Source organism: Neomonachus schauinslandi, chromosome 5 (genome assembly GCF_002201575.2).
Source record: "Neomonachus schauinslandi chromosome 5, ASM220157v2, whole genome shotgun sequence".
In the NCBI taxonomy this organism is placed as follows: Eukaryota; Metazoa; Chordata; class Mammalia; order Carnivora; family Phocidae; genus Neomonachus; species Neomonachus schauinslandi.
In genome coordinates, this window is record NC_058407.1 from 6,140,680 (window position 1) to 6,164,709 (window position 24,030).

The following is a 24,030-nucleotide window of genomic DNA, read 5'->3' on the forward strand; positions in this document are numbered from 1 at the left end:
GTGGAGTATCACCACAGTGCGGCCCTGTGCAGTACCACATGGAGTACCTCTGGGGAGTATCACCGCAGTGCGGCCCTGTGCAGTACCACATGGAGTACTTCTGTGGAGTATCACCACAGTGTGGCCCTGTGCAGTACCACATGGAGTACCTCTGGGGAGTATCACTGTGGTGCGGCCCTGTGCAGTACCACATGGAGTGCTCCCGTGGAGTATCACCACAGTGCAGCCCTGTGCAGTACCACATGGAGTACCTCCAGGGAGTATCACCGCAGTGTGGCCCTGTGCAGTACCACATGGAGTATTCCATGGAGTATCACCACAGTGTGGCCCTGTGCAGTACCACATGGAGTACCTCCAGGGAGTATCACTAGTATCACTCTATGCAGTGTCACCATGGAGTGCTACAAGGAGTACTTCTGTGGAGTATCACTGGAGTACCTCTCTGTGCAGCCGGGGGAAACTGATCCCATCCATGCCCTCCCAACGGATCACACCGCACTTCCAGCACCAGGTGCGATTTCTCTTGTCCCCTCTCTCCTCTCGCAGATGTGGACGAGTGTCAGGACAACAATGGCGGCTGCCAGCAGATCTGCGTCAATGCCATGGGCAGCTACGAGTGTCAGTGCCACGGTGGCTTTTTCCTCAGCGACAACCAGCATACCTGCATCCACCGCTCCAACGGTGAGTACTGCCCGTGCTGACCGGGCACGCCCCCCACCCCCCCAGAAACAGACGGCTCCTAGAAACTCCCGTCGCCACGTCTTGACTCCGGGGGCCTCGGGGTCCAGGCAGGGAATTTGGGTGGTGGCCTGAATGGCTGTTTTGTGCTTCTGGTGTGGGCTCTGCACAGACCTCCTCCCAGCTCCCGCCCGCCGCCCGCTACACCGGGGCTGTTGGTGCTCCTGGTGTTTTTATGTGGAGGCGAGGTGGGGCCACAAATGGGCAGATGTGACTGGAGGAGCTGTTTTCCTTTCTGGGCTGAAGGCTGGCTGTGGCCAGGAAGAGTGGGGCCCCATCCTCCGTGGTCCCCCTTCCCCAAGGTGAGCTGGAGGTCTGACCAGGCCGAGTGCCAATTTCTCGGTCTCCGCACGTTCACCGGGTCACCAGCCAGCAGAGGGTCCTTGTGGTCGGGAGCCTGCTGCCCCCTGGATGCTGGGTGGGATGGCAGGCCGGCCGGAGCGCGGGAGTGGCCCGGCGCAGCCCCAGGCTGGGACAGAACCTGGCCTCCAGCTGAGCCCAGCAGGTGAAGGGCCTTGGTTTCAGGGGACGGGTGGTCAGAGTTTAGGCCCAGGGCAGCAGGACCGCGAGGTAGGACAGCGGGCCAGAAGGCAGGACCCCATGCCCGGAGGAGAGGGGCTTCTAGGTAGAGGGAACAGCATTTGCGAAGGCCTAGAGGCGTGTCTTGCTTAAGATAATGGCAGGGTCTGGAATCCCGAGGCGGGCTGTGTGCTGCAGCAGAGTGGGTGTGGGCACGGGCGAGAGCCAGCTTGTGCGCTCACGAGAGTGGTGGTTTTAAATTATCCATTTTTTAAATCAATACTTTTTAATGGAAGCAACTTGGCCAGAAATTTGTCACAGAGTTTTAAGACCCATTAAAACAGAAGTTTAATAAAGAAAAAAAAAAAGAGTAGATGGGGAAGGAGGCCAGGACAGCCACGTGACCCCACCTGAGCCCGGCCCCTTAGGAGGAGGTGCGGGGGGGGGGGGGGCCTGGCCTACGACTGTGGCACCAGCCGGAGACCAGGGAGTGGCTCACACGGAAAGGTGGGGACAGAACCCTGGGCCCAAAGGCGGCCTGGTGGGCGTGACCCCAGCTCTGCGGCTCCCTGTGGGGGAGCCCTCAGCTTCCTCACGCACGAAGTGGAGATGTGGCACTGACCCACCAGGGTCTTTTTTTTTTTTTTTAAAGATTTTATTTATTCATTTGAGAGAGAGAATGAGAGAGAGCACATGAGAGGGGGGGAGGGTCAGAGGGAGAAGCAGACTCCCTGCGGAGCAGGGAGCCCGATGCGGGACTCGATCCAGGGACTCCAGGATCATGACCTGAGCTGAAGGCAGTTGCTTAACCAACTGAGCCACCCAGGCGCCCCCCACCAGGGTCTTTGGAGGATGGGACGGGACCTTGGGCGTGAGGGGTCCTGCGCGCACTAGGGCGACAGAGGCTGCAAGGCGAGGCTTGGGGGCGTTGGGTGTGCTTTCTACCAAAAAGCAATTCCTGAGAAAGAAAAGAGGAAAACAGTTAAAAGTACAAAGCCCAAGGCAGAGAAGCAAAACTGCTTTACTGGACGCCTTTCAGAGCCTGGTGCTTATTTAGGCAGTTTCCTCGGAGACAAGATGGGCCTGGTAGTCCCCACACTGCCGTGTCCCCGGAAGGATGTGAAGGCCAAGCTCTGTGGTCCCTGGACACTCACCGCAGCTGCACTGTGCAGACCTCCCGGCAGCCCACGCCCGTGAGGCCTCCCAGCTGCGGGGCTGTGGGGCTGTGGGGCTGTGGGGTCGAGCTGCCCAAAATGAGGATGCGGCGCCCAAGTCGAGTTTTATAAGAAGCAGATTTATGGGGAAGTGAGTGGTGGTGGTGGGAGGGGAGTCCTGCTTTCATCAAGAAGGGGGTTTTACGGGGTGACTGCTCTGAGCAAGCCATAAAGTCCCCAAGGCCAGGGTGGCCTGAGCCTCTTTTCCAGCCAGGTCGTATGTGCTCTGTTCCTTTGAAGAACAGCTTTCCCACGAGCAGGGCTCCAGGTGAAGTCGTGAGGCCCCTGGTTGAAAGGAGGGTGCACAGAATGGGGAGCCGGCACAACATAAGATGCGAGACCACAGCTGTGGCCTGTTTGTAACCAGGGCCTGCTTTGGCCTGGAGGCATTCGTTTGGGCTACAGATGCCACAAAACAAACCTCAGCATCGGCCAGAAGAGTAGGTTCGGGGGGACATGATAACGGGGGGGCAGCAACACTGGCTGCTGTGGGATCACGTGCTTACTCTGAGCCAGGCCCTCGCAGTGACCTGGTGAGGCAGGGATATTATGACCCTATGACAGGTGAGGAAGTCAAAGCTGTCAAGGTAGGAGCCTTGCCCGAGGTCATACCCTAAGGAATTGGCAGAGTCAGGACTCCGGCCCAGGTCTTCAGCTGTGATGTGATGAGGCTGGTGAGGAAAGAAAGGAGCTGGAGGAATAGACAGAAGTAGGCAGAAGCCACATGTGAGCTGAAACCAGATGATCAACAAGACCAGCCATGGGAAGAGTTGGGGAGGGGGGGAGTGCCAGTCAGTATGTGTGCAAAGGCCCTGAGGTAGGAATGGACCAGGCTTTGGTGAAAAGCAAAATGAAGGGTAGGGTGGTGGAGCACCGCGAGCCAAGGGGAGAGGAGCCCAGGATGAAGGGAGTCTGGCAGGGCCCAGACCCCGTGAGGCTGGTAGAGTGTGGGCAGGAGTTTGGATTTCGTGCAGAAGGCAGCCGTGGGAAATGTGCTAGAAGGCAGAGTGGAGGCCTTCAGGGCATCTCAGATACTGGACCTCAAATTACTTGTGTGGTGGAGCCTTGAAGCCGCATGCCTCACCCTTCCCAAAGGCCCTGGCTAGCCAGATCCTGAAGCCAGGAATTGAGATTTAGCCAGAACGCCGATCTGGGGGCCTCAACCCTAATCTTTGTTAACCAGCACTAACCAGCACATTGGTTAAAGAAGTCCCTTCTCTTACTAGGATTTTTGTGTGAATCTCCCAATTTTTATTATTTTTTTTAATTTTTTTCTAAAGATTTATTTATTTGAGGGAGAAAGAGAGCACAAGCAGGGGGAGCGGCAAAGGCAGAGGGAGAAGCAGGCTCCCTGCTGAGCAGGGAGCCCAATGTGGGGCTCGATCCCAGGACCCTGAGATCATGACCTGAACCACCCAGGTGCCCCATGTATCTCCCAATTTTTAAATCTGGGCAATGAGTCAGTGTAAAAAGCAGCAGACAGCATCTTGGACCCCTCCTGAGGGACAAGTGGCAGCATTTCCAGGGTTCCCAAAGGCTGTGTGGAAAGTCCAAAGAGGACAAGCCAAGTGCACGGTACATCTGCCGACTGTCGTAACGCCTGTGGGTGCAGACAGCCCGGGTGACCGGGCACGTTGCCTCCCTCCTGAGCCTCCGCCAGTTGTGACAACTACCCATCATGATTGTGGTGTCTACTACAGTAATGATGGTTAGGGCTCAAAATCAGCGGGTGTCCGGGGTGCAGGGACCCAGCTTCTTTTGCGCCTAAGTGTCCTCTGATCCCTGTTGCTCCTGGGACGACCGATGAGTCCAGAGCTATTTGGCAAATCAGACTCCTCATGTCACCTGACTCTTCCTAATGCCTGCTTCTCGGAGCCTCCCCCTGAGCAGAGAGAAATGCACGACGGCTGCTTCTGATTAGAGGGGCCTGGATGCATGAGCAAGGTCAGCCAGAGTCAGTCTAGGCTCCTGGCCAAGAAACAAGGGCATGGGACTCAGCCCTCCTGAGTGGCCCCACGTCCTAGGCACCAGTGCAAACCCTGGCCCGAGGCACGTGGATCTGGCCAGGCTGGGGCTGGGAGTTCTAGGTTTTCAGCTGTTCTCCATCTCCACTAGCTACGCGGCCTCAGCACAGCCACTCCTGCCTCGCTGGGGCTCCTCCCCTGTAAACTGGGACCAGTGGTCCCTCCCAGGCAAGTGAGGGATCCATTAGGGAAATGCTCTGAAGCAGGCAAGTGCAGTGCCCGCCCTAGGGGTGGCCACTCCCAGGCAGCTTCTTCCAGTCTTTAGAACTCAGGCTCAATTTGGGGAGACAGCGGTTCCTGTGTGCCAGCCCTGGGAAGGAGGGGACACAGAGCTGTCGCGACCTGGGGCCCATCTCCTTCTACTCGGCGCTTCCAGGTGCTGCTTCTGGCACCTTAACAGCCCACGTTTGCCCCAACTCAGGCTCTGGCCCCGCAAGCGATAACAGCCTGGGGCAGCCAGTCCGGGCCAGTGCCAGCCTGCACTGCCCACTTCATGGTCATGCGCTCTGGAAGCCTGTCCAGTACCAGAGGGGATGGGCCACCGAGCAGCCAGCACCTTCTAGCTCTCTCCCTCTCCCGTGCCTGCTCTTTATTCTTAAATGTATGTCATGTCTGTGTTCCAAGAAGGAGTTGCCTCCTGGACGAACTTGTCTCTTTTCTCCTGAAGAATTCCTTCTTTCAGTCTGAGCAGCATTGATTTAGGATGAGGAGGTGCTCAGAAAGGCGTGGGTCTGACCGGCGGTGTGATTGCGGGCTGTGTTTCATTCATTCGCGTGCCAGGTGTCCGGCTGGTCCCTGGGATCCCAGGGTGAGCAAAAGCAGACATGGTCCCCTGCGAAGCTTTCAGTCCAGAAAAAGGACTAAATGCTAGGCAAGGGTTGAAGTTGCTGGATAATAATGAGCTGAGAAAATACAGTCTGGAGAGAAGGATCTAGAGCTCCTAGGGGTCTAGTGTTCTCATCTGAACAGGGGAGGTGGTCATGAGAATGGTTTTCTAATCGGCCCGGTGAAGGATCGCCACTCTTAAGAACGCATGTTCTGGGGCCTGGCTGCCCAGGCCAGAACCCCAGCTCCAACACTCAGTATCTGTGTGACCTTGAGCAAGTCACTTAACTCCTCTGTGCCTGCAGGGTCTATAAAATGGGGATAGTCATAGTACCTACTTCATAGGATTGACGAGATGTTGTAAAGATAACTCAAAAAACGTGGGTTCTTGTTATTGTTATTTATCACAGACGAGGAAACAGGCTCAGAGAGGACACGAGCTCGCCCAGGGCCCCAGAGCAAGCCAGCAGCAGACTCCGCCTGGGTGCATGCTGGGCAAGGCTCTGCTGATGTGTGCTGGGTGCTGGCTGAAGCCTGAGCTTTAGCTGAGGGTGGAGGGGAGCCTGGGAGTCAGTCCTCATCCTCAAGAAACTCCCTTCCCCGGAGGGAACTGCTGACCCTGGCACCTGGATTTATCCATGCTCAGGGCAGCCCATGCCGATGCCTGGGGCCGGCCAAGATGACTGGCTTTACTCGTTCACCCAGCACAAGCTCGCCGGCATCTCCCGCCTGTCCCACCCAGGGCTGCAGAGGGCAGACCAGCCCCCTGTCCTGCTGTAGAGCTTTGAGCAGGGTGCCAAGCCCCTGCTGGGCACAGGCAGTCGAGAAGAGGCATGAAAAGGACATCAGGTGTCTGTCACTCACGCTGGGTGCCTCACCCCACTGTCGACTGGTGCTCCCTGTCAGTCCTCAGTGAGAGCACCCATCCACTACACAGCCCGGCCTGAGCCGACGCCGGGGAGAACTGTCAGGCTTTGTCTCCTCTGTGCTCCAGCGGCTGCCGCGGCCTCCCACCCCGCCTTGTTGCTGGCCGCAGAAGGCAGTTTTCTACCTGATGCCTGTGTCCCTGCAGCTGGGGAGCCCCGTGTGGGCAGGAACTGTGTTCCCTCCAGCCCTGGGTGCCAACGTTGGGCCCTTTGGAAAGGACAAGGGGGAAAGGAGAACGATGCTCAGCTCTCTATGGCTCCCCAGGCCCAGGCCCTCTTCATCCTCGGGTCATGCGGGCAGATTCCTGGTCGGCATGTGCTAGTGAATGGGGGGCTTGGGCTGGGCCCTGAGCCCAGTGATAGGGACCCAGCGGCTCTGGAGACTGCCCTGTGGCTGGGCACGCACCGAAGCTGTGCTGTGCTGCCTCCTTTCTCGTGTTTGATGCGCAGGGACGGGCCACCGGGCAGCTGAGCATCTGTGCCCCCGGGAGGCTGAGGCCCATGCAGAGCCAGCGCCAGGCCGGCACTCTCCCAGCAGGGGCATCACGGGTTTACCTGAGCGCATCGAACATTGTGCTCAATGCCCTTCTGAGCCTGTTTCAGTGCACAGCTAGGAAACCACGGTGCCTGCCCACCCCTCCGCATTCCTCTGGCACTTTCTCACGAAGCTCGAGACTGGCATCAGGGCTAACACTGGCTCCAGCAAAAATCGGAGGTGGGGCCTGGAATAGGAAAGCTTGGCCTCCTTGATGTTAAATAACCAGGAGGACGGCGCGAGCTGCATTTACCGTGTGCTTACTGCATGCCAGAGATTGATACTGAGCACTTTCCATGCGCTAGCACATAGTGAGCCCATTTTCCGAATTAAGAAACTGAGGCATGGAGAGGTTGGGGAACTTGCCCAAGGTTGCCTAGCCATCGCTCTAGCAGTCTGGCCCCAAAGCCCGGGCAGACTATGCAGAGTGTTCGGACAGGCTCAGAGCCCTCTGCATAGCTGGCCTAGGCTGGGTGAGACCCAGGGGAGGCTCTGAGGGACAGCAGAGACACCTCCTCAATTGGAACCACCCACAGTTCCCCAAACGTGAGCGCTCCCTATACCCAGTGTGCCTCGTGAAGCACCAAGATTTTCAAAAACACCTGGTGGTGGAAATTTCCTGAAATGGCTCACCCACTTCCCTCTTCTCTTCAGGGAAGCAGCCCGAGTCGGCTTGGCCTCTTTTCTCTACAGTTATGAACCTGAGTTACCGAGACGGCCACTCCCCTCCGGGCGAGGGAGAATGCTCGTTAGTGTCTGTCCTCGTACTGAATGTCCCCAGACACCTGGGCTGACGTTGCAGGTGTCAGCCATTCGGTCCCGCTGCCTCGAGCTGGGTCTTGCTGGGAAGGCAGCGGGGGTTCCACTCATTCACACGGGTAGGAGACTGGGGGCTCCGGGCTCGTTGGTGACGTGCTTGGGCTTCGCACCAGCTCTTTGCCTCGTGGGAACCTTCTCGCTTGTTTCTCGGAGTTTATAGCTATACTCTGGATGATTCCATTATGCAAAGATGGCCTCTATTAAGTTAAATTATTTCCTTAGAACTCAACATGAAATGGTGTTGGAGTCTGTTCATTTTATCTGTAAGTTTGTGAGGGTAAATACCCCAGTGTAGCTGGAGACAAAACAATAGGATTTTTTTAACTTTCTATTGTGAAATAATTACGGATTCATAAGAAAATGCAAAAATAGTAGAGAGAGGTCCCATGAACACCTCACCCAGTCTCCCCCCACAACAGCGTCTTACATCACTAAAGAACGGTACCAGCCCTAGGAGTTGGCATCCATACTGTGTGTGCACATGGTTCTCTGCCATTCTGCTAGATGTAGATTCGTGCAGTCGCCTCGGCAATCAGCAGTTCTCATTGTAGGGGCGCCCGCTGGCTCACACACATGTGGGGCATGTGACTCTTAATCTCGAGGTCGTGAGTTCGTGCCCCACGCTGGGTGTAGAGATTGCTTAAATAAACACGTAAATCACTCAAAAGAATTCACATTGTCTTAGTAATCGACTAGCTGAATACCCTGCTAGGCACACTGCGAGCACTCTCCCTCGCTTCACTGGGGGCTGTGTGAGTCGGCGTCTAAACCAGCACGCTTCCAGAGCAGAGGGAGGCACGATTAACGGTGACAGGGCAGCAGGTATAAACTGGGACTGTCCTGGGCAATCTGAGGCCTAAGGTCACCCTAATATTACCTCATTTAACCACTTGAAACTGTCAAGGGAGGGGCTAGCTACTCCCATGTGCGGCTGTGCCCAGAGCCATGTGGCACACAGGGGTGGTCCCAGGGCTGGCATCTGGGCAGTCTGGCTTCAGATCCTGACCACTTCCTGGGGCTCCCTCCCACTGCTTAAAGGAACCACGACTATCCCATGGCTCAACTCTTCTTCGGGTAGGCATGAAAATGGGGTTCTAAAGAGAGCAGGGACTTCCTCGCCCAGGGTGCCCACCAACCCGGCCTGGGGTTGTGATGCCCAAGCCTGGGCATGACGTGGTGTGGCCTGGCGTGCTGGGTGGTCAGCATGGGTCCCGAGCAGCATCAACAGTGCTGTTCGGCTCAGGGGCAACTTCATTCTGTCTGGGGGCTGGAGACTGGGGGAGGTAGAGCGGCTGGAAGAAGCCCCTGAGAGCAGGTGGCCCCCAAGGTAGCCAACTGGCAGAGAGTGAGTGGGCGGGCAGTGGCACAGGGAATCGTGGGGGATCGGGGTACAGTGGGGGCTGCAGTGGGAGGGAAAGGGTGAGAGGCTGCTGGGACCATCTGGGTCCAGGCCTTGGTTGGAAGAGATGGATCAGAAGCAGCGGACCTTGAAAAACAACTTGAAGTGGGCCATGGAGACAGGCAGAAATCTGAGACAGAGGTGTAGGACGCAGCTGCAGGGTCACAAACACAGGGCCCCCTCCTCCCGTCCTGGTCCCCAAGTTCTGGGATGGTCTGGAGCAGGAAGGGCCCTCAGGCACAACCCCCTCAGCGCCATGTGACTGAGCCTGATGGGTTGGGTGCCAGGTCTGCACTGATGTCAGGTCATGTCTACCGTGCAGGGAAAGGGGCTCTCACTGAGCCTCTCCCACATGCCTGATACTCCTCGTATGTGGTTGCCTTGGATTTTATTTCCAACCTAGCCTAGACTCTGGGTCTCCAGCCCTCCCACCCCCAGCACCCTTGTCCTCTTCCCCACGGGCTGCCCTTCACAGTCTGGACCTTCAGGCCAGCTGGCCTGGCCTCCGCTCTGACCAGGGGTCCCCTGCTAGCCAAGATTTCAGCTCTGTTCCAGCTGGCCAGTCATTCTCGCCTGTTGGAGTGTGAGTCCTGGACCCTGAAACCAGACCCGAAGTGGGTGCAAGCGAGCGGGGCAGGACACTGTGCCCAGTGGGAGTTTGGACTTTGCTGTGAATGTTATGGGCCACCCTGTCAGTCCTGGGGGTCAGGCATGGTCCACCATTTGGGACCGTCACTGAGCACCTTGCGGTGGACATGGAGATAAAGCAATTTTCTGGCAAGTGGCACTGGTGGCCATCAGGGTCTGGAACTCCCACAGGGGCAGTGTGTATGGAAAGGAGGGTGTCCAAAGGGAAGAAGACGAGGGTGGCCAAGGGGAAGGTGACAGGAGGATGGAGGGAAGGTGACAGAGGATGAGGGGAAGGGGGCAGGAGGATGGAGGGAAGGTGACAGAGGATGAGGGGAAAGAGGCAGGAGGATGGCCAAGGGAAGGTGAGAGGCAGGGCAGCCAGGACTTTCTACGGAGCCCGCCTGCCTCGGGTTTGCACTTTGGAGAGGCCTACTGCCCGCTTCACGTAGGTGCGGAATATTTCAGGGGCAGCTGTCTCTGGACAAGGTGTGGCCTTGTGCTTTTTAACCCAAGGAGCCCTGGAGTGGAGCCAGAACAGACCAGTGTGTGTCTCCTTCCCTGGAGGCTGAAATGCAGGTCACACTCAGCACTCTCACTCGGGGTCCTGATTCACAGATGCCCAGGAGAGACTTGTGCGAAGGGCAGGCGCCTGCCTCCCGTCGCCTGGTCAGCTGACTTAGGCCTGGCCCCAGCCTGGGGCCTGAGGAAGTCGCTGGGAGTTGCCTGGTGTGAGGAAAAGCTCAGAAATCTGGGGCTCCGTCAGGGTTTAGGGGCTTGGGATAATTAAGTGGCATTTCTGATCTCCCTGCACGTGTTCTGGGGGCTTGGGGAAGCATTCTGCCATCTGTACTTCACTCAGTGACCTGTGACCAGGCATGTGGGCTCCATCCCACTTGGTGGACAGTGTTCGGAAGCCCCACCTTTGAGCCAGGGCATGTCCTCCCAGAACCCACAGACTGGGGGAGGCAGATGGGAAGGCGTGCGCTGTGGGTCCGAGGGTCAGTGTGTGGAAGGCTCTGGCATGGAGGGCCTGGGGCTGCGGGGGAGTGCTGGTGAGCTCACTCAGTCAGCGGAGCAGACTGCCTGCTTGCTGAGTGCTGCCCTTCAGATTCAGTCCTTCCAGCCAGACTGCTAGGAGGGCAGAGTAGAGGCCCTGCAAGACACAGCCCTCCAGTCGACCCCAGCAAGAAGCCTCCAAGGAGGCCAAGCACACCTTGTTGTCAGGACCTGAGCCCACTGCTCAAAGCCCACATCACCTAGGAACTGACTGGGGAGCTCCCCAGCAAGGGTCACTGGGGAGTTTGGGCAGATCCCTGGGGTTGGACCAGAGCAGAGGGCCACCGAGACCCCAGGAGCAGCCTCTGAGGGCAGCCACCCTCTGCCTGTCCCAGCAGCATTTGTCCTGGACCCTCCTTCCACACTCCTCCAGGGCTGGTCCTTGACCCTCTTCTGGACTTTGTCTTCCACCCTGCCCGCCTGCTCTCACTTGCCCTTGGCCTTGGCCTGCAGGCAGATGGGACTCCATCCCATGACCCCCTTCTCAGCCAGCAGGTGCCCTCCCTTGCGAGGCTCATCCCCGGCTCTCTGCTGCTCAGCTTACACTCCCAGTCACTCTGACGCTTGCAACCACCCTGGGAGGTACTTTGGGTGGGCACTCTCATCCCCAGTGCTGGAGGGAATAGTGAGCGGGGCCACCCTGGGAGGCAGTACTCAGGACGGGGCAGGGGGAGGAGGGGGGGACACATTGCTAATGCCAGCTTCTCTTTCCCTGCTCCATCCACCTCCAGATTCCCATAAACAAGCCTATGAGCAGATACACAGTCTCTTCCAAATTACCCCAGCCACAGACAGCGGCTTAGCAGCCTGTCAGTGTGCCTGGCTGGCAGGCTCCCATGGGCTCCTAAGATGTGCCCGCATCATGGGATCCTGGCCAGACCATGACCCGAGGGGCTCCAGCTCAGCTCCTGCAAACCCAGGAACATCCCCTGCCTTTTGCCAGAGCTTCCCGTCATCAGCTATGGGTGCTGGGGCCCCTGTGGGTGCGTGTTTTCAATGCATGGCCACACCGGAGAATCCCACCCCAGCCTCAGGGCTACCCCTTTCAACTGCTCCTGGGGGTGGACCAGCCAGGGGCCAGGGCATGGGGCGTGCATGTTCTCCTCGCTCCCCCTGCCTGCTGCGGACCAGGTGGGCGGGAGAATGAACAGCTCTCGCATTTAGCGGGAAGATTTATGGTGCTGCTGGAGAAGGCCTGGCCTGGCCCTGTGCAGTCCGGAACGGCCCTTGAGGTGGGGACAATAAATCCAGCCCATTATTTTTTACGAGCCTCCCACCCCATAAACAACTCCTTTGGCTGGTGAGCCCAGCTTCACGCCCTTCTCCTGGCCTGGCCTCCAGCCAGCCCTGGCCAGGCACCGGGACCCCAGCACTGATGGCGCGGAGTCGGTGAAGGGGATTCTCCCCTGCTGCAGCCCCTCGGGCCTCCCAGAGGGGACAGTGCAGGGCAGACAGGTGAGCACCAAGTGGAGAAGTAGCTGGCCCTGGGCCTGGCTCCCTTCTTGGCCACAAGCCCTGCGGCCTCAGTTTCTTAGTCTGTAAAGTGGGGCAAACATGAGTGAGTATTCATTAAAGAATTGTTTATGAGGACAGCTGTAGACACCCTGTGTCCCCTGATGGCGTGCATCGACCTGAGCTCGATAGCACCGTCCACTGTCACCGGGCATCACTGCGTGCCAAGCACTGGGCCCGTACTTAGCCGTGGGCAGTCGGATCCTGAGAACAATCCTGTGCCGTGTGGCTCTTACTGTCCTCAGTTTCAGGGGGGAGAAAATAGACACTGAGCAGCAAAGACATCTGTCCACAGTGAGTAAGGGGTACAGTGAAGATTTGAACCCAGGTCCAACCGACTCCTAAGACCAAAGGTACTGCCAAGAACAAACGGGTGGAGGGGGGGACGGGAGGCCCACAGCCCGGAGCCCCGTGTGGAACAGGGGCCCCCTCTCCACTCCCCGCCTGGGGCCAGGTTTCACCCTAATGCTGAGTTAGTGCAGCGGCTGGCTCCGGAGTCTCCCTGTCCCGCTTGGCCCTCTGATGGCAGCTGGAGCCACGGTTCCTCCCGCCCCCCGGCGTGTCATTCCCCACTCAGGACCTGCGCGTGGCTCCTCTCCGTGTTGTGCATGTTGTAAAGCAGCCACCACGAACTCTTACCTCCTCTGCACCAGAACGTCTGCCTGCACCGCCTTCCGAGCCTTCCACATCCTCCCCAGTCCCCCCGCCCACCTGCCTTCTGTTCTCCCTGGAACCAGGGAGCCCTGTTACGTGTGCCCTTTACCCAGTATGGGCCTTGGACTGTGTTATTTCTTCCGCCTCGAATGCCATTCCTCAGCCCCTCACTGCCTGGAGAACTCCTCATCATCCTTCAAAACCCAGCCCGCTTTCACCTCCTCTGTGGAGCCGTCTCTGACTCTTGGCAGGCGTGGCTTCCTCTCGGCGTGCGCCACAGGTTGAGGGGCTCAGCCCTCTCTCAGGGCACCGGTGTGCAGGCTCCTCTAAAGGACACAGATGGCACAGAGGACACGTGCCAAGTGGCAGCGGGACGGGATGGGGTCCATCCCATGCGGGGGATACGTGTCGGAATTGTGTGCGGTATCAGTGTTACAGAGCCCTCCCGGGCCCCTCGCGTGAGCACCGTGCGCAGCACCCAGCGAGGACCTGCCCAGGGCATGGGGCTGGGCCGTTGTCAGGCCGGCCGAGGCCTCTGCGGCAGGACAGCCCAGGCTTACCAGCCCCTCAGAGACGCCGCTGCCGCTGCTGTGTCCACGGCCCTGCCGGAGCAGAGTCCTCCACGGGCCACTTCTCCTCCCCACTGCCCCAGCGCTGTCCTCCTGTTCCCGGGGCCTCCACGGCTCTTGAGCCCCTGCTCTGCTCCGCTGCACCATGGCGGGCACCGTGGCGGGCAGCAGAGGAGAGGCACTGGCCGACGTGCTGGGGAGCTGCTCGCGTCCTTAGAGGATCTCCTGCTAGCGTATCCCCCGCATTCTTACTGGCTTCTCTTCCCAGGTGCCCGAGGGCTGCTGGGAACACTCTCAAGGCTGGCATGTTGGCCCCTCCTGCACCTACGTCACCTCTCAGGAGAGAGAAACGATTTGTTCCCTGGTCCTGGACAGGCCATGGTCTGGGGCCTGCATGAGCTGACTGTCCCCCCCACCCATGGCTTCCTTGAGGATCCCCGTGGATGGAGGGGATCTGGTTGCCGGATAACATAGAGGACACCGTTTTAATTTGGATTTCAAATGAACAGTGAATACATTTTTAGTGTAAGTATGACCCATGCAACATTTGGGACATACTTATACTTGGAAGTAGTCGTCGTTTATCTGAAATCCAGATTTAACCAGGCATCTGCTGTGTTTATGTGGGACATGTGGAAGTCTGGCAGCCCTGGGAGGGGAAAGCCGCCTCCAGCCTCCCCAGCCTCAGTGGAGTGAAAAGTCGGCCTGGTCCCCGAACTCTGGGCCTGAAAGGCTTGGATGTGCTCATGGTGACACCTAGTGGTCAGTGGGGGAACTTCAGGGGGTCGGAAGGGGAGGGAGGGGTAGCTGGGAGGTGACCCAGGGGCCAGGGTGAAGAGGGGACAGGCGCTGCAGAGTCAGCCTGTGGGGGGCGCGGGGGAGACCGGCAGCCTTCGCTGAGCTCCTGAGTCGCGAGGCACTTCACAGAGCAGGAAGCTGCGCCACTTCCAGGGCCACACACCTTAGAGTGGGCCAGAATGGGAGGTGTGAGGCAGAGCTGGGGAGCCAGGCCCACGGCACAGTGATGCCACCTCCCCGTGGGACTCTGCAGCTCTGCACGCATTTGCCCACGCACATCTGCACAGACGACCACGTGGTCCTGGCGGCTGTTAGACGGGCTGCCTCCCACCTCACAGACGCAGCTTTCCAGGGGTCCCGGTGTCAGGACTGGTCAGGGCCCCGGGGTGGGGGGCCCAAGGAAGGCCGGTATCACCTGGGATGCCAGGAGCCAGCCACGGTCCCAGCAGTCCATTCGGCCGTCTGTCCATCTGTCCATGTACACAGGGCCTGCCCCCCATGAGCCGCTGTGGCAGTGGGCTTGTGTCAGCTGTGGGTAGGCGGCCCGCGGGCCTTGCTCTTGGCTTCCACACAGACCCTCGCACAGGTGGCACTTTGCAAAGGCTCAGAGAACGTGCAAGCGCCTGACAGCCCAAGCCAGCAGGGCCTCGTGAGCCGCCTCCTGATGTGGCAAGAAGAATGCTGAACTTGAGAGCTGGGGCGTTGGGTGCCCCAGGGGATTGGGAGTCAAAGGTTCTGTGTGGCTCCCAAGCTGACTGCCGCGTGAGCCAGGGCAGGTCACTATCCCGGAGGCTTCAACCTCTTCAACGGAAAAGGAAAGGCTTTGTCTAGTTGGTCTCCAAGGTCCCTTCCAGGGCTGGCTTTCCAGAAAACTAGCCCGTTCTGGCTGTTCGCTTGCATGTAATTCAAAGCAGGCCAGCTTCATTTCGGAGCCATGCCCCTTGTCTGTCAGCAGCGCGCTTTGAACCCACCACCCTGCAGGTGCACACTGAACACCTACGAGGAGCTCAACTGTGGTCAGCCCCTGGGAGAGCAGCACCAGTGAAAGGCACAGACAAGAAGCAGGCCGGTCCTGTGGAAAGGTCTGGTATAAAGGAGACCTTACCTAAATATTTGTAGAAAGAGACAACAAGTAGGCAGGTGAGCAGATGAAGGCGCTAGGAGTCCAATCACTGGAGGGTTGGACTTTTGTGGCTGGACCAGAGAAGGAGGCCAGCTCAAAAGGGCCAGTCCTGTTGGGGCCCTGGTGGGGGGCCACTGAGCCTGAAGGAGGGGCAGTGGTAGGAGGACAGAAGGGTCCTGCCTGGGAGTGTGGGGGTGGGGGAGCAGTGAGGGAAGATCAGGCTGACAAAGGCAGTGAGATGCGGGCAAGGAGAAGGAGGGGAGCAGAGTCCCCTGAGGGCCCCCGAGGCAGCCCAGGGGACCCCAGGGGGCAGTAGGTAGTCTGTGAGGTGAGGGGTTGGGACCCCCTTCAGCCTGCTGGTGAGTGGCCAAAGAGGCTCCGGTGTCTGTTCCACCACACAAGTTAGGAGATCTCTCTCTGAGCCTCAGCATCATCACCTGTCAGGTGGGCCTGCTGACAGGACCTGGCGCTCGGAGCCGTGAGAGACGGTCAGTTAGGGATGCGTGTGAGGAGCCTGGCATGGGGCCTGGTCCTGAGGAGCTCGGGGTAAGCGGAAGACCACAGTCTTTATTACTCCCACTCCCCAGGTGGCGCTGCCCCTAGGGATGTGGCCTGCGGCGGGCCGGACTCCTGGTCAGCCGGGGATCTGGTCTGGGGCAGCCAACTGCTGACACCTCGGCCAGGCCTGGCATTGCCCAGGACGATGTAATTTCAGGGGCAGAAGGTGGGAGGGGGAGCCTTGTGTCCTGGCTCAAGCCCAGGCCTTGTAATGAGAGGCTCCTGGAGCACCATCCAGGTGCAGATATTGTTGGAGTGTAATTAGGGGATCAAGGCAGATCCGGGCAGGTGGGTGGTGCAGGATCAGAGTTGACACCCTACAGCAGGTCGCAGCCAGGGCTGGGCCTGCAGACAGATGCAGGCCCCTCACGGGTACAGAACATTTCTCAGGCCTTCAGTCCCGGCTAGACCCTGTGCAGAGCATCGGGGCAAAGAGGTGGCTCGGGCTCGGGCCCTGCCTCCTCCAGGAGCCCCTAGTCTGGTGGGGAAAGCCTAACAGACCCAGCAGTTACAGTTAGTGTGGTGGGTGCTCTGAGAGAGGGCGCTGCGAGGGTTTTGGAGGCCCAGGACAATCCCCTAACAGTCTAGGGACTGGGAAGGAAGCTGGAAACAAGGAAGGCTTCCTAGAAGAGGTGACACCCAAACACGATTTCAAGTAACTGTAGTCGGAGCTGCCAGTCAAAGGAGGAGGGAGTGTGTTCCAGGCAGAAGGCTCTGCATTCCCAAAGGCACCAAGGTGAGAAGGGAGGGCAGGATGTGCAGGCTGACAGAGTGTCCCTGTTACCTAGGGCCATGGCAGGCCAGATGGGGTCGGGAGGACCTTAAGTGCCATACTGAGAACTCTCAGCCTACTCCTATGGGCACTGGGTTGGGGAGGGGGGGTCAGGGAGGGGACACTGATGACTTTTTAGCAGTGGGAAGACACAGATTTATGCTCTAGAAAGTTCCCTCTGCAGCTGGTGAAGGGCAGGTCTTTGAGTCAAATGGAACAGGTTCAAGTTTCACCTCTGTCACATCCTGCTTAAGTGACCGTGGGCAAATTGCTTAACCTCTCTGAACTCTGTAAAATGAGGATAAAGCTACTTGCCTTGCAGCATGACATTATAAAGACCTGTAGTCTTGTCTTTGTGTCTGTGCCAGGCCTGGGGCTGGGCCCTGGGGAGTCGGGAATGAACAGGGTGTGCTCGGGCCCTCAGGCAAGGGGTCTGAGGAGCACAGAGATTGGAGGGAGGGTTGGGGGGATAATCAGCTTCTTGGAACTGCTGCCATTTGACATGTCTTGGAGAGACAGGATGTGGACATGTGGCTGCAGGTAGGGAGGATGGGAGCTGGGTCATTCCAGTGGCCCAGATCACCGTGGGGAAATTTAAGGAACAGAAGGGGATAAGCCCGGGCTTCCCTGCCCCTCCCCTCGGCATGGCTCTCCATCGCCTGCTGGAAGCGCCCTGGGAGCACAGGTTCCGTGAAACCCAGGTTCACCTGTCCCGCTCTGTGTCCCTTGGGCAAGGCACCAAGCCTTTCTTCACCCTATTCTCCTCACTTGCACAGTGGGGATAACAGTGTCTACTCTGAAGAGTGCCCGTGAGGCTTACGGAAGACGATTCGCGTGAAGTGCTTAGTATACAGTAAGTGCTCAATAACAGTAGCTGTGGCGACATCAGCCCACAGTGAGTTTCCGGCGGGCCCCCTAGATCCAGCCCCTCCCCTGACCTCACGTCAGCTGTAAGCTGTCTGTGCCTCGGTGCCCTCCTCTGATAAGTGGGGAGAACACCACGGGGCGTGTGTCACCCCGATCCCTCCAGCAGGCCTGTCCCTGCCGCCGCTCCCATGCCTCTCCCCCGTGGCAGGACCTTTCCCTGTTTGCTTCATCCCCCTTCAAAGCATGTGGGAGCCCGTGTTTGTTTTTGCCTGCCTCGCTTGGACGGCTTGCCAAGTCTGGGCTGGGGAAGGCAGCAGCCTCTTCCTGCCGCCCCCAAGGCTCCAGCCTCTTTCTGGGCTCCGTAGGTTTCTATTGATGAGGTTGAAGGGGAGGAAAATCCCTTCCTGCTGAGGTGGGGGGAAGGGCGGAGCAGGGTGAGTGTTCTTTTCTCCCTGCTCTGCCGTTCCCAGCTTGCCTTCCTTTTCCATGTGTTTAAGGGACATGGATGCGGAAAATGATGTTATTGATGAAGTCGCCATAGCAACGACCCTTGGGAGGCACACATTCCAGCTTTGTTATCCTGGGCCAGGACGAGGAGAAAGGGCCAGCTCCTAAGTACAAACAGATTGAGCCCGCCTCCCCCTGCCCTGCTTTAGATGCATCCGTGAACTTTGCTTTGCCCAAGACGCGAGGTGCACACTGGTTTGGGGCAGGCAGATTCTGCCATCGTTTACCTCTGTGCACACTCTTATGGGGTCTCCAAAAATGATAGAAGGTCTTTGGGGGAAATGGGCCCTGGTGGGGAAGGGCGGCCGGGGCCTGTCCCAGGGCCCAGAGTAGACAAGAATCTAGGGAGGGGCCCATCGCGAGGAAGCCTTGGGCTCTGGAGAGGTGAAGGCTGGGCCGGGGACCCTGGCCCTGCTTCTCAGGCATGGTGTGGCCCTGGCCGCCCTTTCCCACCCAGATCCCGCCTCCGTTTGCTTGTCTGTGAAATGGACATGGCGATACTCGCTTCTCAGGCTTGCGATGAGGGTTAAATTAGATGAAAGGGTGGTCAGAGCCCAATTCCCTGCACCATGTGTTCTGGAAAACTCAGAGAAAGGGGTTCCCAATTGCGTCCCAAACCCAGCCTTCCTCCCTTGCCCACAGCCCCTGCCATCCCTCCAGGCTCCTTTGTCCCTTTCAGGGTGACAGCAGCAGCCTCCCACGTGCTCCCACAGCCTTGCCCCTGCCGCTTGCCTCCCGTGCAGCATCCAGAGATCGTTCTGCTGCATAAGCGCCCCCCTGCCCCATTTACAACCTTCCTGTGGCTCCCCTGGCCTGGGGTGCAGTCCCTGGAGCTCTCACCTGGGCCCTTAGCCTCACTGGCCCCGAGAAGGGGAGGGCAGCTTGAGTGAGCACCTGGGAGGCAGGGCCCCTGACGAGCCACTGTTCCACGGGTGGAAACTAAGGCTCAGAGGGAAGTGATTGCCCAAGGTCACGTGGCAAGTGGCAGAGTCTGAAATTGGATGCAGTGTCACAACATCTGTCTCCTCATTGCTCCGTGCCCCGTTCTGGGCACAAGGAGACACTCAATCCGAGTTTGCAGAACATAATTGGATTTGGATGGGTCAGATCAAATTAGATGCGACCTGGCGAGCAGCCTGGCCTGACTGGCACCAGGCCCCTGAAGACCAGGATTTCTGGAAACGACCCTGAAATTCGATCTTATTTCCCCTCTAGGCAAAGAGGTAAACAGGGCTTTGTGCTGAACTTGGCACTGCGTGGTTACTCCCCATATCAGGACAGGGAGCTAGGCCGAGGGACGCTGCACCTGGCCCGGGGACAGCCATCTTGTTCAACCCCCAAGAGCAGATGTGGTACAAAGCAGGAGCCACGGGAGGACAGAGTTTGGGCCAGGGCCCTTCAGCTCTGCAGGCTCACAGAAACCCACTCTGTGCCCAGCCCTGGGCCTGGCCCATGCTCTGAAGGAGACTAAGGACTGGCATCAGCGGAGACGATGTGCCAGCCAGCGCTGGCCAGAGTGGTCCAGCCCCCTCAGAGGAGCTGGGGCGGGGCGGAAGCCGAGTGGGTAGAGCAGAGGACCCTGAGGCTCCTTCTAGGGTGGAGCCAGGACCAGTCCCCTGGAGCAGAAGTGCTTGGTATCCAGCGCCTCACTTGCCTCGGGGTTCCCCTGTTCAAACGCACATGCCCTCGGCAGTCGCTGTGCTGGTCATACTGCGTGTTAGCTCGCTGCCCGCAGGACAGCCCTTCTGGGAGAGGGCAGAGGGGCCGCCATCTCCTCCATCCCTGGGGCTGGGGCAGAGGAAGCCACACCAGGCTCCAGCTGGTGGAGCTAGCAGCCCATCCCCTGCCCAGGCCTGTGCCGCCCCCGTCCCTGAGCCACCAGAGCTCATCTGCAAGGTGAGGAACTGACGTGGGTCATCCTAGGGTGGGGCTCTCTTAAGGGAGAGGCAAGGGGCTGTCCCACGAGTGACTGCAGGGCTTCTCAGAGCCTTTAATGTACGCTGTGGGGTTCCTGAGGGGCTGTTTCATAGAACATGCAGCTGCAAATGCCACAGAGTACTCTCACAATTCTCTGTGAGGTGCTCTGAGGCCGGACAGCCTTCATCTCTCTCTTCCTCGTCCTCCCTCCTTCTCTCCCGCCTTTGCTCTCCTTTATTTCTTTCAGCCCCTGTGCTGGGCACTGAGGACACAGGCAAGGATAAAAGTCCCTTTAAGTTCCCGACGGGGGCAGGGGAGGGTGGCTTAGCAAGGATTTGCATGTAGCACCCGGCAGGATGAGGCAGGAACCCGGTCTGTGCCACACACATTACACAGTTCTCTCGTTTGAGTTTCACGGCAACCGCTGGAGGTAGAGGTTATGACAGCCCATTTCCCAGCTAAGGAAACAGAGACCCGGAGAAGAAGGTATCCGACCAGAGGCTCAGTCAGGTACAATGCAGGCGGGTTCCGGCCCCAGCCCCGCTTGGGAGTGGCGCACTCTTCCTCGGTGTGCCTTGGTGGTGAGCACTCGTGCGGGCCACCCTACAGGCCTGGCAGCTAGCCTTTCCCTCTGGAGGCTCTGCATTCATGCCCTCAGTAAGATGCACTGAGCATCTGCTGTCTGCCGCCAGGGCCCTAGGCACCAGGATATAGCACGAACAGGACACCTTCCCTGCCTGTCGGAGCGCTCTGGCTAGTGGGAGAGGTGACGGCAGGTAGACGAGCACAGGGGGACATACAGAGCGGCCCCTGCCTCCCACCCCATCTACACTTGGAAGGAAGGGACAGAGAGCCAGGAGACTTGGGCTGTGGTGTCAGACCTTGAGCTACACTGGAAGAATAAAGGCATCAGGTAGCTGGCGAGGGGAGTCCAGAGAAAGCGCGTTTGTGGAGGAGGCCCTGTTCAGCACTGCCTGGAGGCATGGGTCTTGTAGGCTGGCCCGTGGATCCCTCCCCTTGCTCAGCTGAGAGCCCGCGACCTTTCTGAGCAGTCATGATGGGCGTGCGCCAGGCCTTCCACAGGCCACTGTGGTGCCTGTGCCGGTGGGAGGGCCGCCAAGGCTGCCAAGGAAGAGCAGGATGCAGAGGACAAGCAGGGGAAGGGTGGGAGGGCCAGGCCACTCGGGGACCCTCACACTGTTCCCAAAGGCTAAAGGGGTGACACAGGCAGTCAGCTGATGGCTCTGGAAGTGAGCCGAGGCTCCACCCTCTTGCTCAGTGGCAGCTGGTGCAGGGCCAGAAGAGCTGGGGTTGTGTGCTTTGTTGAGGGGCTGCCCCATGGAGGAAGAAGCATCTGAACTGGCCTTGAATGTTAATAGGTTCTTAATTCTGAAGAAATAGTAACAGGCACCATTTACCCCCCTAACTCTGTGCCAGGTCCCCAGTTCTCTTCACCCCAGGAAGTGCTTGCTGCCAGTCAGCCTTCTGGGTCCCACACGTGTAGGTGACTCCAGGGTGGGACACTGTGGCCAGGAAGCCAGCAGCCTGGGTTCTAGTCCTGCCATATGATCTGAGACAGACACGTGCCATCTTGGGGCCTCATTTTCCCCATCTGTAAGATGGATGGACAAGACAGGCTGCAAGGATCCATCCAGCCCTGACCATCGGCGGCTCTGCCAGCCACGCCACACATCTCGTGGCCCGGAGCGTGGCCTGGAGCCAAGGGGAAGGTAATGTCTGTAGCCGGTGAGGAGCTGAATTACCAGCGCAGAGCAAACCATATTGTTCCGGCCCCGCAGGCTGGGCGGTTCAGCCATCTTTGGGATGGTTGCCGATGTGATGGTGAGGCCTGATGGCCTCCAGCTCAGGGAGGAGGTACCTCCAGAAGCACTTAGGCTGAGAGGACTCCAGTCTCACATGAGGCTGCCTATGTGGTGGCTACTGGGCTGTGAGGCCCAGATCTGTGTCCCAGACCCTCGAGGAAGAGGGCAAAGGTTATTCCATCCCGTCCCAGGCAGGACCTATCTGGACAGCGAGGGGACTGAGAGGCTCAGAGCTCAGCCTGCCCTCAGGGGCTGGTCAGAGAGTCACAGGAAGACCAGGGGGCAGAAACATGGCCACCATATCAGTACCACAAGTGAGGGCAGCATGGGCGTCCAGAAGGCCGTTGACTGGCCTGGGGACCGAGGAAGGCTTCCTGGAGGAGGGACACGGCGGCATTCGGCCTTCCAGAGCGCCACCACGGGTTGACCACTTCCTGTAGCATCCAGTCTGCGGCAGGCACCCCTTAACCCAGAGGAGACAAGAAGTGACAAGTGCCTGGAGAATGGGGGGGGCATGGCTTCAGGCCCAGCGGCACCCCCAGGGATTCAAACAGCAGGGTCAAGAATCAGCACCCACCCCTGCCCCATTCTCCTCTTCAAGGACTCTCCTCTCAGCCAACTCTCCCCTTGTTTTGAAAAATAAAGTTTTTAATTAAAAAAATATTAATGTCAACATGTAACATTTTAAATTTCTATTGTTATGTTATTAAATATAAACTTCCCCATTTAATATCTACTATAGTAAACAGTAACTGTAGCATGTCAACACCTAAACAGAAAATCTTCAGGCTTCTCTGTAATTGTCAGAAATGTAAAGAGGTCCCAAAGCCCTTTCCACTGATGACCCAGTGCTGGCCCTGCCCTGGGCTGGAGAAAGAGGGCCCTGTGCTCTGGAGCCTGGGTGGGAACTTCAGTGAGTCACATGACCTCACTCAGGTCTTTAGGTGGAAGATGGGGGACCTCACCCACCTCTCCCACAGTTGCTAAGACCACTGAAGTGGACACACTCGAGGCCTGGGGTCCACCCTCCCAGCTCCGGGGTTCCATTGCTTGCTTCCAGATCGACTTGGACTGGAACACTGGATTACCGCCCCCCTCCCCCCCCGCCCCAATTATCCTTTGCCAGCAAAACAACATCTTGGCTCATTATTAGTCTAGATTCTCAGAAAGAAAGATTGCCTGCTGGCAAGTCCATGGTGTGGGAGAAAGCTGAGTGACTTCTTTAAAGCATTAGGCTCTGTTTAGCATCCAAAGTTCAGGGCCACATCATTTCCCCAGTGACAAATTTATGGTTAGTGATGATTAGCAGGGCTTCTCGTAAGTTGTGTTTCTTTGGCTGGGAATGGAAATTCAATCTCCCTTTCTTCATCACATATAAGCCTGAGATTAAACAAGGGCCCTTGGGCTCTTCCCAGGTTAGGAAGAAAGCACAGATCTGTTTGAGTGGCATCAATCACCTGGGCCAGCCACAGGACAGCCCTGGGAGATTAACGCAGGGTGGTGGCATGGGGGCAACATGGGGAGTAGTCAGGAAGCCCCGTGGAACTGGTGGAGTTTGGGACAGGCCCAGGATTTTGTCTATGGAAGACCAGAGAGGCAAGGGCGTGGATGGGGAACACTCCCAGGGGGTGTTCAATAGGCCGTGTGGAATCGCAGGCCCGTGGAGTGCGAGTACTTGATGGCAGGAGACAAACCTGGGAAGAGGCCAGAACAACTCTGTACATTTGTGGGCACCAGGGAGCCAGAAAGACCACTTAAGCAGGGAGTGAAGGGTGATGCCGGACTCAGCCCACCATTAACAAAGCCAGTGATGATGGTCCGGGAGGCTGCTTTGTGGCCACCACCTGCCAGCCGACCCCTCAGGGCAGCAAGTCTCTCAGAAGACCTGATGAGAGGCTGCGTATGTCTCAGTGGCCCAGGAGATCCCCTCAACCGAAAGCCTCCTCTAAGGAGGGGCTGCCTGTCCTAGCCAAGGTCCCCACGAGGAGCTATGCTTTCTCTAGATCTGCAGGAGAAGGCACGAGCCTTCTGAAGTCAGCACCCCCATAGAAAAATCTAGTGTCAGAATACCTACCCTGTCTTGTCTGTGAGGCAGAGAGGATCATTCCCACCTTACCAGAGAAGTGATTTTCTTTTTTTTTTTTTAAAGATTTTATTTATTTATTTGAGAGAGAGAGAATGAGAGAGAGCACATGAGAGGGGGGAGGGTCAGAGGGAGAAGCAGACTCCCCGCCGAGCAGGGAGC

General features: G+C 58.2%; 1 protein-coding gene across 2 annotated transcripts in view; it reads left to right on the forward strand.

Moving 5' to 3' along the window:
- SCUBE1 (signal peptide, CUB domain and EGF like domain containing 1) overlaps window positions 1–24,030 on the forward strand; it is a 139,349-nt gene that overhangs the window by 53,836 nt on the left and 61,483 nt on the right. For both annotated transcript variants that reach the window (XM_044915773.1, XM_044915774.1), the window contains exon 4: window positions 547–681. In XM_044915773.1, coding sequence (XP_044771708.1) covers window positions 547–681 — 135 coding nt within the window. The remainder of the gene's footprint in view (window positions 1–546; window positions 682–24,030) is intronic.